At 34.4% G+C, this 19,824-nt stretch overlaps 1 protein-coding gene and 1 long non-coding RNA gene across 14 annotated transcripts in view; one reads left to right on the forward strand and one right to left on the reverse strand.

The window, feature by feature from the left end:
• LOC135219805 (uncharacterized) overlaps positions 1 to 19,824 on the forward strand; it is a 1,047,642-nt gene that overhangs the window by 571,461 nt on the left and 456,357 nt on the right. The gene's annotated exons all lie outside the window — the stretch shown is intronic.
• The window catches only part of LOC135219802 (anoctamin-8-like), a 495,835-nt gene continuing 481,904 nt past the window's right edge, over positions 5,894 to 19,824 (reverse strand). For 7 of the 13 annotated variants that reach the window (XM_064256882.1, XM_064256881.1, XM_064256883.1 and 4 more), the window contains 3 exons: positions 18,937 to 19,068; positions 18,483 to 18,652; positions 5,894 to 9,717 (listed from right to left, as the gene is read on the reverse strand). In XM_064256882.1, coding sequence (XP_064112952.1) covers positions 8,685 to 9,717; positions 18,483 to 18,652; positions 18,937 to 19,068 — 1,335 coding nt within the window. In that variant the 3' untranslated portion in view covers positions 5,894 to 8,684. Of the gene's footprint in view, positions 9,718 to 11,135; positions 12,322 to 18,482; positions 18,653 to 18,936; positions 19,069 to 19,824 lie in introns of those variants that run through there. The other 6 variants (XM_064256888.1, XM_064256887.1, XM_064256889.1 and 3 more) reach the window with 6 other exon arrangements.

Here is a 19,824-nt window from a genome sequence, read left to right on the forward strand (position 1 = left end):
TGCAATTCCTTAACATTTTCTGGTACTTTTGCTGACTGTACTGCATTGGCCTTATCTCTTGACTTGTGAATTCCTTTATCATTTATTATAAAGCATTAATACTCTACAGAGTCAACTTCTAAAATGCATTCACTCTGGTTGACTTTGATATTATCTCTTTAGTTTATTAGAGCTGCATGTAAACTTTCTCTATGCTCTTTCTAATATTTCATAAATGAAAATAAATACTCCTGACATACCTGCAAATATTTTGTCCATTGTTTGCTGCCATATTGCTGGATTGCTAGTAACACCACAGGAAGTTTTTTGGATGGTACAGCCTTAAATGTGTGTATATACAGTACATAACTTTTGGGAATTTTCATCCATGGAAAGCTGTTGAAATGCTTATCTAAGATCTACTTTAAAACTTACTACAGTGGAGCAGGGTAGTGGAAAAAAAAGTGCAAATGGTGGTATAAGCAACAGATTTGGCATGAGAATTCTTATTATCCTTATAAATCAAAATCAACTTCCGACCACCTCAGTATATATGGCTATTTCCAAGATGGCTGACACTTTTCCAAAATGGCAGTAAATTTCCTCTATATTTCAATTTTTTCATTCCATAAGCCTTCAAAAGTTGCTTACAATCCATATAATGATTTTGAATTTATATTTTAGCATTCTTACTGGCATTAAGAGATAAACTGAACTCATCTTTTCAATATGGCCACCATGTGACCGCCATATTTCCATAGATACTAATAAGTTTTGTGTATCAGTCAGTTTTAACAAGTGCAGCTGCCTCGGCATTCCCTCTTGCAGCCACACTTACTCAATTCTTGGCAAGATTTTGCTACTACTGGTAAATCTGTCCAACAGGGAAACCAGGCACCATCAATCTGCTGCTATCCCCAGTGTCTTGGACTGGGCAAAACTGGATGACATATAAAAGATTAGCTCCAAATGTGCCCTGCTTGAAAGGCAGCTCTCTTACAATGCTCTAAGAGCAGCCCTTGAATTGGGAATACAATCATAAGGTCTTTGCTTCCTTGCAAAGAGATCAAGTCCAGCCTCATTTACATCTTTATATGAACTGCTTCTGTCGTACATTAGTGCCACGAATTCTTCATCATCTGCAGCTGGTAGTCTTAAACTTTGTTTGGCGAAGATGGGTGTGACGCACTGAAACACAGTCAGTGTTTGCCTGCCATGCAGACTTCTTTCCATGAAAGGCAGACACTGTATCACACCCACTAAATGCATTTCGTGTAGATGTAAACCAGTAGTATGCTTTGTTGGATTCCGGGTCATGTTGGGATCTCAAGGGATGAAGAAGAGGAGCAAAGAATGCCTGTACCCAAGGAGAAATTGATACAAATAGAGTGCCCCACTTAGATGTGAAAATCTCTGTTCGTTATATACCAAGTAAGTGGCAGGAGCGATGGTCATCTTTTCTTCTTGCTAATAATTAAGTTAAAAACTATTAGACCTCAAATAGGGTTCGGGCAATCATCCTCTCAAAGTGAGAGGACGGAAGTTATTTTAATGAGGCTGAGGATTGGTCACTGCCGACTGACACAATTTTCTTCTTGATGGTAGTAGTGCTCCAGTGTGTGTTCACTGTGTTAGCCCTTTGACAGTGATCACTCTCTGGTTCACCAGGTAAATGAGAGGCGGATGTACAATCTACATGGTAAAACTATAACAGAAATTTTAGGAGACAACGTTGATGTTGGCCCAGTTTAAAGGCATGCAGATTTTATAAAAAATCTTGTAATTTTATATAGATATAATTTTTGATCTTATTTATGTCAGTTTTTAATTCCATTGGTAATCGGATTTCTTGATTTTACCATTTTAAACATCGATCTAGGGTATCTAATTTAAAGGCATTAAGTATTTATATAATTTCAATTAAACTCATTACTTAATCATTTCCAATGAACTCATTATTTATATTTCCATTTGCATTCATTGTCATCATCTCTGAGTCCCAGCACTTGGTTTTATGCCTAAATCATATATTCCATTCCATATCTACTGCTTACGTAAGTTACCCAAATTTCTGCAAGGTTTCTCAAAGCATTGTCATAAGCACTGGGGTGTCTTTGATTTTAAGAGAGTAGATGATGGTAGTTGGTGATATGACATAATCGAACATGTATATTGTCATCTATGCTTTTTTAACAGGCATATTCATTAGTCTCTGGCCATATTGGGATCTTTGGAAATAAGAAAGCAGCTCGTCACCACTTTCTAGTCCCTTGTGACATGACGTAACTCATATATGCATATATTTTAATGAAGAATCTGGCGATTGTCTTCCCCTCCCGTGGTCTAAAATACTGTCAGTCTGATTGTTTGCCTTCCAGTCAGATAACCAATCAGATAAGTGGACAGAGGTACTGTTAAGAACACTCCAGATTGGATTTACTTTTCTAACCCACCAATTTGTCATGAATCTTAGCTTTAGTGGCAGAGAGATGTATACTGTAAAACTTTTTCTTGAAGTATTCAGAGATTTTCTGTCTTAAACTGAAGCCACTGACCCTGAGAAGATGCAATGTTACATGAGGTGTTAATGATTTCATGCAAAATGCTAAAATAATTTTTTTAAACCCATGAAGTAAGATGTGGGCGACTGATATGCAACCAAAAGCTGAAAAAATTGTCATTTCAGTTAGGAAAAGTAGTAAGGATGTCTTTGAATACACAAGCAAAAGGCTAATTGGTATAGTCAGTTTTATCTGTAAACTAATGGAAAAGACGATTCTAGTTTAGCTTATAGTTAGAATAAAAATGCTTACTTTTCCTTGTTCTAATTTAGTTTTTTAAAAGAATTGTGTACTGCATGTATACTTTTTAGGTTACCCAACTTTCTGCAAAGTTTCTCAAAGCAGTGTCATAAGCAGTGGGGTGTCCTAGATTATAAAAAAGTATATGATGGAAGTTGGTGATATTATGACGGCAGTCGGTGATATGACACAATCCAACATGTATATGGTCATTTATTCTTTTTTAGCAGGCAAATGCATTAACTTACAATACGATTTTCATTCGGTGGATAGACTCCACAGGGAATTATCATTAGTATTATATGAAGAGCTCTTCTTTATTGAGTGCTCCTCTTTATTGATGACTTGACAATCCACTGCACTAGTTACAGTACTACATCAGCCAGCAAACACTAAGTCCATCAATGCATAATTTAAATGATCAGCATTTAAGACTGTTCAGTTTACTAGATGCAGATGTAACAAGGTTTGTAGTACTGTCCACTAACTTTGAAAGGTAGCTTTTATCTTATGAGCATGAAATGAAATTGGTATACATAATATTTCATTCCCAACTCACATATCTAGTCTCGCTGATGACATTTAATTTAAGGTTAAGAAATTATGGATGCATCGATACCATATTTTTGGCCGATACCGATACCTGTTACCTCTATATTACTGTTATTTAAGAGAATATATATTGTTACTAAAATCATTTTTGTTCTCTGGTTATTGCATATTAAAGGTTCGAAAGTTGAAAGGTCATATAATATGGTTATGTAAACAATTTCAAAGGCATAAGTTTCATTGAGAAAAAATATCAAGTATAACTATCTAGTATTTAGTCCCTTTATTACCTGTGTTTTGCTTATATTATGGCTACCATTAGAAGACTTTTAACAATTTAGGTACGTAGGGCTTACTCGAATTCTTGGGGTGATGAGCAGTCTGAAATCACTAATATATACTTTTATTTTGAGTTTTAATTTATACATCGGCTAGAAAAAGTTAACAGGCTCATTTATTCAGATTATGAAAGGCCCTGGAATGGAGAGGTTAATCCTTTGTTTGATGGGCTTTGTTAATATATACATTTTAGGAAGTCCAGAAGGATTTTAAATTCCTATACTAATGACAAAAGTCTCGGCTGGTATCGGCCAGAAATTCACTGATACCGAGACCACAAAAACTAGCCGATACCACCGATACCGATACCGATACTTGGGCACATTTTTATAAGAAATCATTAAATATTTTAAAAGTTGTGTCTTGGAAGCAGATAAAAGTCATGATTAAGGTTGCCTGATTCACTGTGTAGGTCCCAATTTGAGTATGACTCTCAAATTTGGTCTTCCGCATGCAAAACTTAATTGACAGAATTCGATGTTGTACATATAGGTGTTAGATTAAGTTCGGTGCATTTAGGACCTCGCCTGTCGAGAGAATTCATGTTGATTTAATGAATTACCACTTGGCTTTAGAAGAGAGGAATTTGATCTATGGTGGTGACTTTAGTCTGCCCCCAGTAACCCTTTTTTCATTGTATAAAAGAAATTTGTGATACACAGAGATGACACCTATCTTAAGAGGCAGGAAATCTTTCCTCATATCCCACCTTGGATCATTTCTGAAACTTCCCTGTGTCAAAATTCCATCTCTTAGAAGAATAACCCTGCAGTGGGGTTTTTATTCTGCATTCCTGAACATGATGCTGTTCACCAAGATCACATGAGGCTATTTGCCAACGGTCCAGAGTCAGAGAATAGTTTTCGATGCGGTATAATATGTCAGGATCTATTGGATGTGGTGTAATCTGTAATTTTGATTGTGCCTCTGTATTTACTTCAGTGTTAACAGTATTAGTTGGGGCTTTGGAAAATTCGTTTTCATATATACTGACCCAACGATTTATTGAGCCCTTGAAAAAATTGAATAGTTTTCACGCTTTAGTTCAGTAAGGTCAGGAGTGACTCTTCCTACATTGCTTGGGAGTACAAAACTATTTCTGCTTAATGTAGGAATTTTGGTTATTTGTTAGCAGACAGGGAAGTAAAGAAACTCCTTTAAATGATGACTATGCTTAAAAAAAATTTCCCCATTCAGTTCAGAGTTGGGAACAGTGAATCTAATGGTCTTTCTAAAACAAACCATTTCTTGTAATGTATTTATATTTTCAAACGTCCGGATGTACCATGTGAATATGTATAGTTTTATTCATTAGTATGTGCTTGGCTTTTCAAGTTATTAATAGTTGTCATTTTCTGTCTTCATAGATGCAGCACCCTGGTTTTTTTCCGTTTTTTGAAAAAGGTGAGGTACAATAAAGTCTCTATCACTATTTGAGCCGGACTTCTTGGGACTTGGTTGTGTATTCTTGCCTCACAGAAATTCAGAAAGACCAGTAAAATTAAATTCCAAATATGTAAACATGTCAAGGTCAAGAGATGGAGCCCTTTGCAGAGTAAGACTTGGTTACAGCTATGTAACATTTTTTTGAGTGAACAGGGACTCGAACCCTGTTGAGAAAACTGATTCAGTTAATGTTCTTGCTGTCATATGCAGTAATTTAGAAGATAAAAATTTAGTAATGAATCACTAGTAATTCCATTAATTAATCATCACCTTTTTCCTTTCTGTCTGTAGTTTTGGGTCCAGTTCTATTGGGTCCAAAAGGGGAGAACCTCCTCTTAATTCGTATCCAGCCATGTCACCCTCGGTTCAGTGACTGCTAAATCGAAATACTAATTTAGCGTCTGTTTTCGTGTCTTTCTTCCTTCAGGCCTGTACTTCACTTTGTGTGAGATTCCACCTTTCTTCCTTCTTTTCTTTTCCCCATTTTGGCGGCTTCTTCCATTATGCTCTTGCTTAAAATTTACATGTTGGAGTTTGTTATACCTTTAACCTCCTATAGTTTGTGGGGTAAATATCTTCACCAGACCACTGGGTTTAGGTTGTTAACTTTCAAAACACTGAACTAAAAGTGAAAATTTGTGTATTTTGTAACACCTGTGCGATATCAGCATACAATAGCGGTGAATGAAATGCGCTTTTTATTTAATTAAATCTATTATTTATTATTAGCTCTCTGGTTGAGTAGTCAGACATTTAAAAATCAGGAATAAATAAAACAATTGTTCTGTTTTTATTGCTGGTTTTTTATTTTTTGTCAACAGTTATATATGCGTATATATATGTATACATATAAATGCGCATATATTTGTGGATATATGCTGCATATATATGTATATTTAGTACATGGTTGTATATATACTGTTTATGTACATGCATACACAGACTTGCATGTATACACAAACATAAACAAATGCATATATTTTTATATGTAATGCATATATATAGATTCCTTTACATCATAAGCAATCATATATAGGGTAAATTCTTACCAAGTGATTCGTATTTCTTTCAAAATAAAAGAGTATAAACGGAGGTAATACTCAAAGAATCCTCCCTTTCATTGTGATCATTTTCAAATTAAACTCTAAAATATACAATTTTCTTTATTTTTGTACATAACTGTATTCCGTTTTTTTTTTTTTGTTATTTAACCATAAATGTTCATGTTATATATATCATTTATTGTAATCCATAAAAAGTTGAAAATAAAAATATTGAAGGTAAGAATGAGATGAAAACTAGACCATCCCGAATTTCCTATAATTGCCTTTTTTTAGCTTTGCCTTTTTTCCCCTGTTTTTGAGGGTATGTGGTAGGTTTAAGTTGTCTACCGTGAAGTGAACGTGCATTACTTGGTACCATTCGATTCACTGTGTCAGATAAGTGGTTACAGCCAGAGTAGTAAGAGTCATTTAAATCAATTATTACTATGTTCACAAGTGGCGTAATACATTAAAATCCCTTTAAACATTCTTTATTTAACATTTACAAAAGATAGCTTTCACTCTCTACCTTCGTCAACATAATGTACTATGTGCACTACTCAACATATAAGTTGGCTTACAATAAGTACTCTAATGTATATGGAATATTCACACAAAATTACGAAGGGAGCGAAAAAAATTCAAAGATTAAGTATCAAATTTTTTTAAAAATTAGTAAAATGTTGAGGAGATGACATATTGTAAGATTCATATCAATGGCGCTAGAGAATAAACTGATTTAGAGGTAATTATAAACAGGATAATTGACAAAAGGAGTATACACAGAGAGAGGATCAAGTTTATAACATTCATCTATTTTACTATTTTACCAGTCAAAATACAGTTTCAATGAGAATAAGTTGAAGCTTACTCTGTAAAACTAGGTACCTTATCAACTGTACATGATATACATTCTTCTGACAAAGAAGGATTTTACTCCTTTGTCAATTTATCAGTTTTTTTACCTTGTCCTCTTGCCTTCATTTCTTCAGGCAAATGTTTTTTTGTTTTTTGTTTATTAGAGGTTTGAATTTTCTATGAATTAAGCCATAGCATGAGCCATAAGTTAGTTTAACAGTCCCTCGTCCAGTTTTACATTAGTGAGTATATCCACAAGCATATTCAGTTTGATTGTGTTTTCTGTAGTGGTTTACTTTTTTACCTTGACCTATTCAGACCTAACATAACTGAAAGTTGTTATTTTATCTCATAAGACTTTAGGCTGTGATGTTAAGCATAACAGAAAGGTGGACCCTTAGCACGTGATTCTTTGTCATATCTTTAACTCACATGGCACAGTGACACAAACAGTATCATATAATTGGACGTTTTGAAATTACAGGTAAAGAGTTGAGTCCTTAGCAGCTTGAAGTGTCCTACTGACTGTTAAGGTAACTACATTTGCCAAGCAGACAGAGATCGGGATTTTGCTTAGCCAAGCATGCTTTGATGACTTTAGCCTGATGAACCAAGTGAGTCCCTGTTTGGAGGCTTATCTCCAGTTAGGGTTATATAGCTAAGTGATGCAGATATAATTATCAGTAAGGCAACACAAGTGTCTCAGACACAACTACAAGCCTTCGCAATGAAGAATGATAAGTGTGAACTGCACAGAAACGGCGGAAATCAGGTGGATATAGTTGTCACACATTAGGTGCCCAATTCCAGATCACAGAGTGAGACTAGAAGCCATAGCAAGTCAAGTTTCTGGTACTTGAAAGAAGGTAGAACAGTGTCAAGGGTAATCTCCACTAAGGTGAGCCTATACTAATATTTCAACAAATGTGCTTTTGCTTCTCCTTCCCAAGCAGCTTTCTGGAAATTAGGCTCGAAGAGTTAAAGTTCTTGAAAGTGTTTGTTTATTAATTGGTTTATCTTGCAGAGATCGACGAGCATATATTATTATTACCATTATGCACATACATGCCCTGAGTCTCTCATGTATATATGTATATATATATAAATCCTTTCATCATCATCACACACACATGCACACACATGCTTTCAACTAAAGTCCAACACAGGTGCACACTCACACCATCAAAATCACAACTACCAGAACTTGAATGAAGTAGAAAGCATTAGAGTTAAAGGTAGATTGGAATACAACCACATAGATACATGTGCACATTAGTGTGCACCAATGTGATCACTATACTAATTTGATGTGTGATGTGCACATGACTTCAGCGGCCACACATATCTTAAGCGCATACGCACAAGCAACCAAACACAAGCGTAGTTCATTTTAAAAGGCTTTTTATTACACATTTAACAATATAATTCCGCCGCACCTATTTTTCTCTCTAGGACTTAGATATGACATAACAATTAATCATGCATGATGTATCGACTGTGCACGATATGTAATTGCACTAACCATATTGGCCAAACCAAAAAGGTTTCACTAGAATCCTACATTCCAAATTCAGAAAAAAAACAGCTTTGTCCAGATACACTTATGCTAAAACCACCTATCACAAAGCCTAAAGCTATATGTTAGGATGATCGATAACCAAGAGAATCACTATTCAGTGTAGACATTATAACTGGAGAGAGAAGGTTGCATTTGTATATCATCTATGGCTACTAATTTTTCCAGTGGTACCAGTGCCATCTCTCCTTGGGGTTCTATGGTGGTAGGAAGTGCTGCATAATCATCACGAATAATCTTCTTTCTCTTCTCTGGTTTATCTGGTTTACCAGTACGTTTAAAGACATAAGATAAACTTTGGGCTCGTTTGAGGAATTTCATTGGGGGTTTCTTCCTCTGAAGACCTGGAAGTTTTGCATCTTCTTTAGCAGGTGAAGGGGTTGCTTCCACTGGAGTCATTGGTGTTGTAGGTTCCTTACGCTCCTCACTAGATGGAGTAGGTGTTCGACTGTTGTTCATACTGTTGTCTGGAGTAGCTTCTCCTTCCTCACTTATGTGGCCTTTGGAATCATCTGAATACCTCAGGACACTTGATGGGTTTGATACACATTCTGCAGAGCGTGCTGTTAATTGGTTATAACCATATTCCGGCTTCTCTAGTAGTCTTGATCTAACTTTGACCTGTCCTGTAATCCTTTCATTGTCTGGAGAGAATCTGAAGAGTCTGTTTTTAGTGTCAAGAGATGCTGGGGCTGAAAGTAAGGGTAAACTGTCAAAAGGCTTGGCTATCAGGTCCTCCTCTGAATCATTTGATTCAGCACTCTCTTGATTCATGATCCTATTGATTCTGGCAGTTCGATGTCGCACTCTCTCACAAGCAGAAATGCTCCTTCCCAGCTTAACAATGGGGCGGGCTTTTGCTCCTTCAAAGCTCTCAACTTCACGGTACTTCATTTCAGTTTCTCTCTTCTCATCCAAGTCGACTCCTGATCTTGCCTCACTGGAACTCTCTGTTTGCATGACTCGCGCTTCGTTTTCAGCGTCAATCGACGACAGAACTTCATCTTCATCAATGGTTTCTGCTGGAGAAGCCTTTGAAGATCTCCTTCTGCAATACATAATGTCCGTCTGGGCACTTCGGTCCACATATTCTGTTGACGTTAATGAATGCCCAAACAAGTACCTGCTGGAGTTAAGATAGAGGTAGATTAAACCTGCCAAATCTTAATCCACTCAAGAATCAGAAAGGAAGTACCCAAGAGCAGTAGAAGCCTGCAGGGCATGCAGAAAAGTTTTTGACGGGAATTAAAACAAAAAATTATGAACCCTGTCTGAAGCATTTTTATATCCTATATAAGAGGTGCATAATGTTAGGAGTTACAGAAATAGCATTCATTTTTGCTCAAAGACTTTATAACCTACGTTTTTATATGATTTTATGAGTAATATGTATATTGTGGGAGTAATTAAAAAAACAGTTGAAGTATCAGTGATTATTTACTACTTTCTTTGATTATTTTAAAATACCCCCATGAAATATGTATGTAAAGTGAAATATTTACTGATATCATTACCAACAAATCTATAAAAATTTACCTAATGGTTAGTGTTAGTTCTGCCACTCTACTATACATCATAGCAGTAGTCACTTCTAAAATTACTGTTAATTCCAATATACAGTATGAGTAGATCAGAGGCTACATAGAAGATAATTGTAGGTAACAAGATGGTGAGGCATTCAGGTTCTAAGTAGTGTAAAGGTGTAAGCTGAATAGGTTGGTTAGTCTTCTTTATTACCTTTAATCTTAATTTTTCTTATCTAAAATTAATATTGAAATGACAAAACTAGGCACAATAAAAATAAAAAAGTTTATTGACTTCAGAGACTGATTTCTACTTGAACATCAGTCCTCAGAATTATTCCCAAATATGACACCTTTCGTAGTTGAATACTTTATGATTTTTCTTGTACACTAGGTATGTTACATAAAGCTATTTTGAACATATCTATGTGGTTATGTGTGACATTCAACTACAGAGTGTTAGTAAAGAAAAACATTTTTGAGAACCATAACCATTCAGTTGCAATGTCATTATTTATTGCTAGATTTATGAAACAGTAATCCTCGTGCACGCAAATCGGTTTGATTAGTCAGATTTCCCATCCGGCAATGATTGTTCATCATGTCTTAGATTTTTAATGTTTCAGTTTAAAGAGATTTGTTTATCGTATCGGGGGAGCTTAGATTTTTAATATTTCAGTTTAAAGAGATTTGTTTATCGTATCGAGGGAGATGTTTACTAGCTTATGTCTTTCAGTGTTCTTGCATTATTGATGGAGAGTTTGACTGCGTTGCTTGTTTTTTATTTCCCTAGTATTACAAATATGTTTAGTGGTCATCTTAGGAAATCGCTATGCTTCTAATTTGAAATGTTCACTGCTGTGTGTGAGTTGATGTTGGTATGTCTCATTAGCTTCGAGTTGTAGTACCCATGACCTTCCTTTTCACTGTCAGCCGAATGTTAAGCATTATTAATTACAGATTTTGTGTAATATATGATTTTTGTTTCAAGTGCATCACAATATCATTTGCAAGACATGTATTTGTCTCTCAGTGTTGTTTTCACGCTGATGAAACCAAGGTGCAGTTTGTGAATTGTGCCAAGAATTCTCATTCATGTGTACAGTACAAGAATATTCATAAGTAGACTATCTAAGACATGAAGTAACTCAAATAAGAGGTAGTTTTGTTTAAGAATAGGATGTTGTGGCTTTTAGAGTGTTCTGGTGTCAACTGAATTAATAACTGTAAGGAGACAGGTATTTTTGTGGCTGATAGTTTACACCACAGTTTTACCACTTAAAACATAAGAGCATGAGTTGCGTGAACAATTAGAGTTTGAATGTTGAGTAATAAAATTTACCAAATGTAGTCGGTTAATTTTAATGTCAGTTTGGCATGGTAACGTTGTTTGTTAATAAGTCGTGCATATCGTTTGGTCCGAAGGTTACTACCGCTTGGTAGAGAAGACAGCGAGGCAGAACTATGAAATAAGTAAAAGTAAAATAATCCAGTCTTTATTTAAAATCGGGCTTCTCCATCATTTTGCCGCATATTATGTCTATTCATGAAAGATCCAGAGATTTGAAGAATTGCTGGTGTGCAGCTTTGTTAGACTTTACTGTGAAACTAAAGAGATATTAGATTGCAATCAAAGTCATTCCATGGTTAGTGCAAAAGCAAAAGAGAAAAAAAGTTTGGTCGTTAGAAAAGTACCACAATAAATCCTCCTACCCACAAACATGAGTGAAGATACCTGGAAGCCAGTTTGAAAGCATATCCCTTAGGGAGAAATAACCTCTGGTTATAGGGGCAGGAGTTTAGGATACATTTGATTACCGCTTTCCTCCTGAGACAATATGAAAGAACATGGCATTCAAATATTATATCTTGCTTGGTGGATGCCTTGTCCTCGCAGAATGAATGATCTTAATTATACAGCATTTTTGTAAGGGCTTAGATACCACATTTTCGCATTAATAAGCTACAGTACAAGAGGAAATAGTTATCCTTCACGTTAGCCACAGGGTCTGACCAGAAGCCGTTGTCTTCCTTTGGAAATGCTTCTTAAGAAGGAGAGAAAGCACACCCATCACACATGTTATGCTTTTTCTTGTTCGAGTATTTAACTTACTTACTTCCACCCACCAGAGTACACAACATGGAATGCTTTCTTCACAATTTAGTTCCCTTGAGGCGCATTTACCGTGCAAGGGACGGCTAGGTTCCTGTGTAAACAAAAATAGTATTAACTTCCCAGAACTGGAAGTCACATTTTCATATCAGGTTGACTTCATATTGATTCACAAAAACTGAATGCACGTACACTTTATTACTGAAAGTTTTACTGTGCTATTTATATTTTTGCAAAATTAACCCTTACCTTTTTAAAGTAAAATCTGATATAATATAAACTGAAAGTTGCCAATTAGATGTAGATAGCTACTTTTCTAGATAATTTTTATTACTGCAGATGCGGCATGATAATGAAATTGTCAATCGTGTCATTGGGAGAATTATGTTTAATTGATTTAATTTATGTAAGATAGCAGAAAATTTACAAGAAATGGTAATTTCCCTAATTAGTTATCAAGAAGATTTTTTTGTCTTAATTGTTCAGGTGCAAGTGTTATTTTACTAGTTCTCAACCTAGAAATTTTTCGGGCAATAAATTTATTGGATGTCTTCAGTTCAGTTGATTGTAGGCAGTTGCCAAGTTGCAAAAATAATTATTATCAGTAACTGTTAACGCAGTTTATTTCTCAGATTTTTTATGTGATTATTGTTAACGCCACTAATAAGTGGGATGGAAATATTTAGATGATAATTTCTAACAACTGTCAAATTTATTATGCCTCTCAAGGTCAGTTTTCAAGTTGTTCTACATGTTTGTGTCTTGCTTGTGTTGCGATTCCACTGAAGACATTCATTGGTTAACAGCAGTTGTTGTCTTTCATAAATAATCTACTCTGAACCTATTTTTTGCCGGGATCATTTTCAAGATCCACAATTTACCTAATTGGGATTTTTAGATTCCTAAAGCTCTTCTCGCATTTCAGTGTTTAAGGATTTCATCTATGGATTTATTTAGAGTATGGAATACTTATAATCAAATCAGGATTATCTAGACATTTCCTTAATAGAGGTTAAACAACATTCATAAAAGAATACGCTCGTGTTTACTTTTTTCATGAACTTTCCAGCGTTGCGTCACTATTTCCATATGAATGCAATCCAAATAGAAACAGTAGTCCGTAATTGAAACCTTTCTTAGAAATTGCACCAATTAAAAAACCAAAGGCTATTTCCTGCAGCTCTAAGTTTACACACCTCACAAAGGATGGGCTTGAATGAATAACTTGTGGCTCCTCCTCTCTGTAATACTCTGGATGGTATATTAGTAAATGCCTTAGCTAATGTTGCTTCGGATTTCTTCTGTACTTAAGACATGTCTTGAAGTAACCACAGTTTATTGCAGGGAGCTGAAACCCAGTCCATTCATAGACACAAGCAAATACCTATATTCTTTATAGAGAATAGTGTAAGAAAGCAAATCTATTCAGGTACAAAACTTTTTGTATATATTTTGAATGTTCGTAAATTTCGGATTTCTTTTCCTTTTAGAATTTAAGTCATTTACCAGAATCATGTCCCCAGGTAGATTTGCAGAAAATACAATAACTAATAGTGATATCCTAGCTGAAATAGGGTACCTGAAGCTATGTAAAAGCTTATATAAACAGCAAAGTATAGATGATTAAAGGTATTATTAAAAAAATCACTTATATTACTGCTTATGATTCTAATACTAACTCAAAATTGGTCTCTAAAGTAGGAGTCGCCCCAGATTGTCCTGTAGGGTATGTATATTCTTTTCAAAAAAATAATGAAACTTGTAAAAAATCTTAAAACATTACAGGGTTGCAGAACGTGATAGCTATCTGCACTGGCAAACTGTACATCCATTCCCATTTTGCATCTAATTGTGCATCATGCTTAAATTCAACAGATTATTATGCTAAAATCATACCAGCTAATGTACTGAGCTAGTTGTCTTATTATATAGCATTTCATGTAATTAGGGCAGTAATTGTCAAAACTATTTGCTGTGCATATTGGCTTAGCAGCACTACAAATAAGAAATAGATATAGCAATGACTTCATGATTACATTTTTATGAAGAGCTCTGGCGTGAGGTTTTCGTGTAATAAAGTCTAAAGAACATCGAGTATTTCTTTGGAACTTTCTAAATATGGTTCTTGTTTTGCTTCAGTCTAGGAAATTATGCTAGGCACAACTACTGTATCCTTTGCCTTCTTTAATGGTTATAATCTCTCTAGGATAGAAAAGGAATGTAGATATGAAGCCATAACGATGAAAGACCAATAAAGCTTACGTATAGTATATAGTGCAACAAGAGTGGAAAAACGTTAGTTAGAATAGAATTTCTAGCTTGCAGAATTGTTTTCTTTAAAATTCAAAACTGCGAAAACATTCACAGGTTGTATGTATCAGGATAAAATAATGTTAATTTTCAGATGTGAAGATAGGAAACGAAAAAATATATGAACTATTATAGAACGTTTTGATCTGTTAAATAATTAATTAATCGAGAACTACCTGATTGACAGCGACCGAGGTCGCCAAATCAGAGGTTTTCATTGAACAAAAGGCATAGATTCATCGAAATGGGAGCTAGACTATACTCTTAAATAAATTCGACAGAATGAAAGATAGAATCAAACTCAGTAATGTATAACAGCAGAGATAAGGAAGTGCGCGTCAGTTGAAGAAACGAAGGGCAAAGGGGTTGGGGAGGGGGGGGGAAATTGCTGCACTTTTAATCAAGGATGGAGGTTAATAAGGAGAACGCAACAAAAGAATAATGTTAGTGTGCTATTTCTGGCATTAGGGTTTTGGGGAAAAGAAAGAAGTAATCTGGTTTAAATGTAATTTAATACTAATGCGATTCAAAATGATTCAGATTGAGGTAATAAATGCTCAGGCAGTTTATAGATACATCACGGAGAAGGACATTTAGAAGTACAGATGTGAAGATTAGATCAGATCGAGGGGAAGGCAGAATGCAAGGTATATGGAATCGAATACGATGTGGGGATTGATTGGTTTTGACGTAAAATGGCTTGGTCTATATAGGTATAGATGAAAATGGGATTAGTCGTTTAACACGTTTCAGCTTAGTGGTGGTGATAGAAAGAACGTGCGTTATGTATACGTATTTGGACGTGCAACATCTAAAACATTTGGCTAAGTGGACGTTCACCCCCATACGTTATTATGATTTTATTGACTGATATTGTCCTACTTGACTATTTTGAGTACAAAAACTAGAAAAAATACACAATTTACATATGCCACAGCATTATATTTACAATTTATTCCAATGACATCGGTTATATGGGAATGCATGCACCAATTAACAAAAGTAAAATGTCGTCGATCAATTATGGTGCTAGCCTTTTCTTTCTAAGGTAAGGGCTCATTGGGAAAGTTACCTTTTTTCCTTTAGATCTTTGCAAAGTAAATCACTAAGCAATCAAGTTGAAGTAATCCTACTGAATTATGTCTGATAAAAGAAGGTAATAAGATGCATTGGTGGGACAGAAATGTAAACGCAAAGTACTCAGTGTTGTATGCTGAAGCAAAACCCGTTTTCCTATGCTACCTCAGACTTTAAAGAGAACAAGTAAACCGAGGAGGTTTGAGTAGGAAATTACGTACCATTAAGTCTTACTATCTATTTCTTTACTTGCCAATTTACAGCAAAACATAAATTTATAACTCATAAGCCCCATCCCTATAAAATCAACAGAAAAATAATAACTACATAAATGCAGTTTTGAAGCATGCTGCTTGTGATCTTGGTGAGAGTAATGGAAAACACATTGTAAATAAAGTTCTGTATAATTTAGATAATTTTCAAATACTTTTTGCAATGATTTTTTCACTCTTTGAAGGCTATGTTATATGAGCTGAAAATGCGTGAATGATCTTCCGAGTATTTCTTAGAAGAAAATTCAGCACACACTTAGAAAAACATCATCATGAAAATTGACTTGTACCTGTGGCTCTACTATTTCTCTTCAACAAGATCAATGCGGCAGTTCCATGGTGCATGTCATTTTTTGTGAACTGCATTGCTATGAAGCCATTGCGACAACTACTAACGCCAACTTGCTGTCCTACTGCTGCTGTGCCTGCTCTGTGTGAGTGTGAAATCTTGTAGTGTTTTTAGTTGACGTTCCAGGGGGAAAGGCTTCTACTCTTAACCTCGACGATAATCCAGATGGTACCAGTTTGGGCATTATTGAGCTTGTATTATAAGGAAATGAACTTATTTTGATATGAATGAATGTCTAAAAACATTTTATTGTAGAATTTTACCATAGTGCCTGTTTCGTAATGGCGTTCTCCTACATTTCAGGATAGTCGAGGCATTATTATTATTGTTATAATTATTTTATTTCTTGAATTGTAGGCATCAATTTCATTAGTGCTCGGGTATTTTTATTTAAGCATAGCACGAAGGATACCAACCTAACAAATTTCATAATTTAGATTAATCACCCATTGAATAGGTTTGTGTCGTTAGTCCCATATCAAGTTTAATCGCTGTCCTTTTCATAATGTAACATCGTTAAGGAACCTTAATATCAAGTGAAGAGTTTGAAAATGTATAGTATGAAATTATGCACAAGTGATTCAATGAATATGTCACACGGTACCGCGTGTTGGTTTACTTCTAAAGCTCCTCTAGTTAAATATGTAACTACACAGATTCTGTCAGTTATTGTTTTCAGATCTTTTTGAGATAATGGATCCTACCGTTTTTGTTTTTTTTATCTATCTTATTTTATTATAATAATGTTATGTATTACATCAACAGAATTCACACAAAAGGAGATTTATTTTATGAATACCCTTTGCTTTGGTTGCATGTATTCATAAGACTGCTTGTGTTACGACAACACTCAAAAGATTGGGAACATCTTTTCAGAAAACTGTAAATGGTATAACAGTATTTCGAAATCATTTTTATTTGGACAAGTGTTTTTCAGTATTTGGTGTTTCGCACCAGATTTCCAGTGTAATTTACGTATGAAATAACAGAATTACATGCATGAATATTGGCTAACTATTTTAAACGATTTGTTTATATAATATTTCAAAGAATTTTGGGGATATTTTGATTGAGGCAGTACCCTTTCAGAATTCGTTGGATGTCATGCTGCAGTGTGTCGGTGATGAAGCAGCTTTATATATATATATATATATATATATATATATATATATATATATATATTATATTATATATATATATATATATTAGCTGCTTCATCACCGACACACTGCAGGCATGACATCCAACGAATATATATAATATATATATATATATATTATATATTATATATATATATATATATATATATATATATATATATATATATTATATATATATATAAAGCTGCTTCATCCGACACATGCAGCATTACATCCAAACGAATATATATATATATATTATATATATATATATATATATTATATATATATTATATAATATATATATATATATGATATAAAAAAAATGGCATATACCAACGCGGATAAATATATCAGTAAATAATAAAAACTATGATTGTTATTACCAAAAGTCAGCGGATGTCTATCTTGTCGATATGAGATCTCAAGAAATGGGATGTAGAGTCACTCATGTGCTGTATATAGATAGTATATATATATATATATATATTAACATATATATATATATATATATATATATATATATATATATATAGTATATTATTATATATATATATATATAATATATACACGAAGTACTTTTTTTATCTAATATTACAGCACATGAAAAGTGACTCTACATCCCATTTCTTGAGACTCTCATATCGCACAAGATAGACATCCGCTGACGTTTTGGTAAATAACAATCAAGAATAGTTTTTAATTATTTACGTGATATATTTATCCTGACGTTGGTATAATGCCATTTTTTTCTTAAATTTACCTCTATCTCTATCTGACATTTTCTTTTTATTATGTTTTTCTTTTGTGATTCCTATTTTGTGCAGCACTTGATATTTTTCTACAAAGAAATTCTATTACTGTTTTATGAAAAATAATTCAAAATTTTTTTAGATTTCACATTGCCATACAACAGTTGACCCACGCATTTGATTTTTTCCATTGCCGTCAAAAAAAAAATTAAATAAAAAAAAACCAGTCTTCCCGTATTTTGTATTTGTAACTTGATATCCTACCTTTTCAAAACCTCTTTCTATTAATTTCATACCTGCTTTCCCGTGAGTTTCCATCCTACCTGTGTGGTTTGACCTCTGCACTTCTCTCTTACCTTGGCGATGGAGGTTGGGAATCTTCACGTGTTGGGGGCGAATTTGAAGAAGAAAGCCTTCTCAGTGCCTCCCTTCTCTGGAATTCTACTTTGGCCATCTCTGTAGCGACCCAGTCAGGAATGTCTGGAATGGCGTAGCTGATTCCATACTTAAGGGCGATCATAGCATGCTGTTAGAGGGAGCAATAAAAAGGACACCTTTGAAATGTGAATAAATGTGATGCATAGCATGAATGAAGAAAAGTGCTCTGTCATTTTGCTGCATCGATGGTTAATATGAATTGATTACTAGGAAAAGTTAAACTCTATTATGTATCTTTCATCATAAACTGACCTGAGAGATAGCGTTAAGATAGTATGCAGCGTTTATTGAGATTTAAAGAAATAGCTAAGTTAGTGCGTAAATCTGTGTTGCGACCAGACTTTTTCAGTCATTCATGATTCATATACTAACCTCAAGGACAATGATAAGCAAGATAGTATGGACTGTCGACATTTCAGGGAACATTCTGTGTACCTGACCAGATAATCCGATCAGCATACAGTTGACCATGATTCCTAACACGCCCATTAGTTCCATGGCATCCTGGAAAAGTGAAGACTACATGCAGAAGGATGAAATTTTGTTATTTTTTTTTTATATTGTTCATATTAGATTTTGGTATTGTATACTGCTTGATGGGAAAATAAGGCCAGGCTTTTAACATATTTTGAAATAGATACTGACCTGAGTAAAAGGTAGCTGTTTTGTTTTTTTAGCGCCAAATGTACCTTTATTCATGTTGTTATACACAGAACTAAAATTTGGATTTCGTGTCTTTTGCACCCCATGTATCTCAGATGACCTATGACGTCACTAAAGATACGTTAAGATCGACTTAATCAGTACGATGTTCGAAACAAGCAGAACTTTCCCATATATAATGTTATATAGTGTTGTTTTTCTGACAGGTTTAAAATTACCATATCAGAAATGAACACACAAAGCGGTTAAACAAAGAGAAATAGTAAGTGACTACGATTAACTGAATTTACTCCTCTGTTATTTTAAGGTATGTTGTGTAGGTTTATGATACGTTATTATTTTAACATACCTAACCATGAAGGGCAAGATTGAAGGTATTGCTTCGTACGAAAACTTTAGCTGGCAGAATAGCAGAAATGTAAATTAGCAATCGATGGTGTAATATTTTGATGAAATTTCTCGTCATGCACTGTATTAATGTGAAGAATCTTTTTTGTTATTTTGAATATTTTTGTTCGAAAATAATTTACATGTTTTAGATGAGTAGCTATTATGTTGAACCTCAAACTGTGCAACATTAGGGTCAAGTGAATAGTT

Source organism: Macrobrachium nipponense, chromosome 1 (assembly GCF_015104395.2).
Source record: "Macrobrachium nipponense isolate FS-2020 chromosome 1, ASM1510439v2, whole genome shotgun sequence".
NCBI lineage: Eukaryota > Metazoa > Arthropoda > Malacostraca > Decapoda > Palaemonidae > Macrobrachium > Macrobrachium nipponense.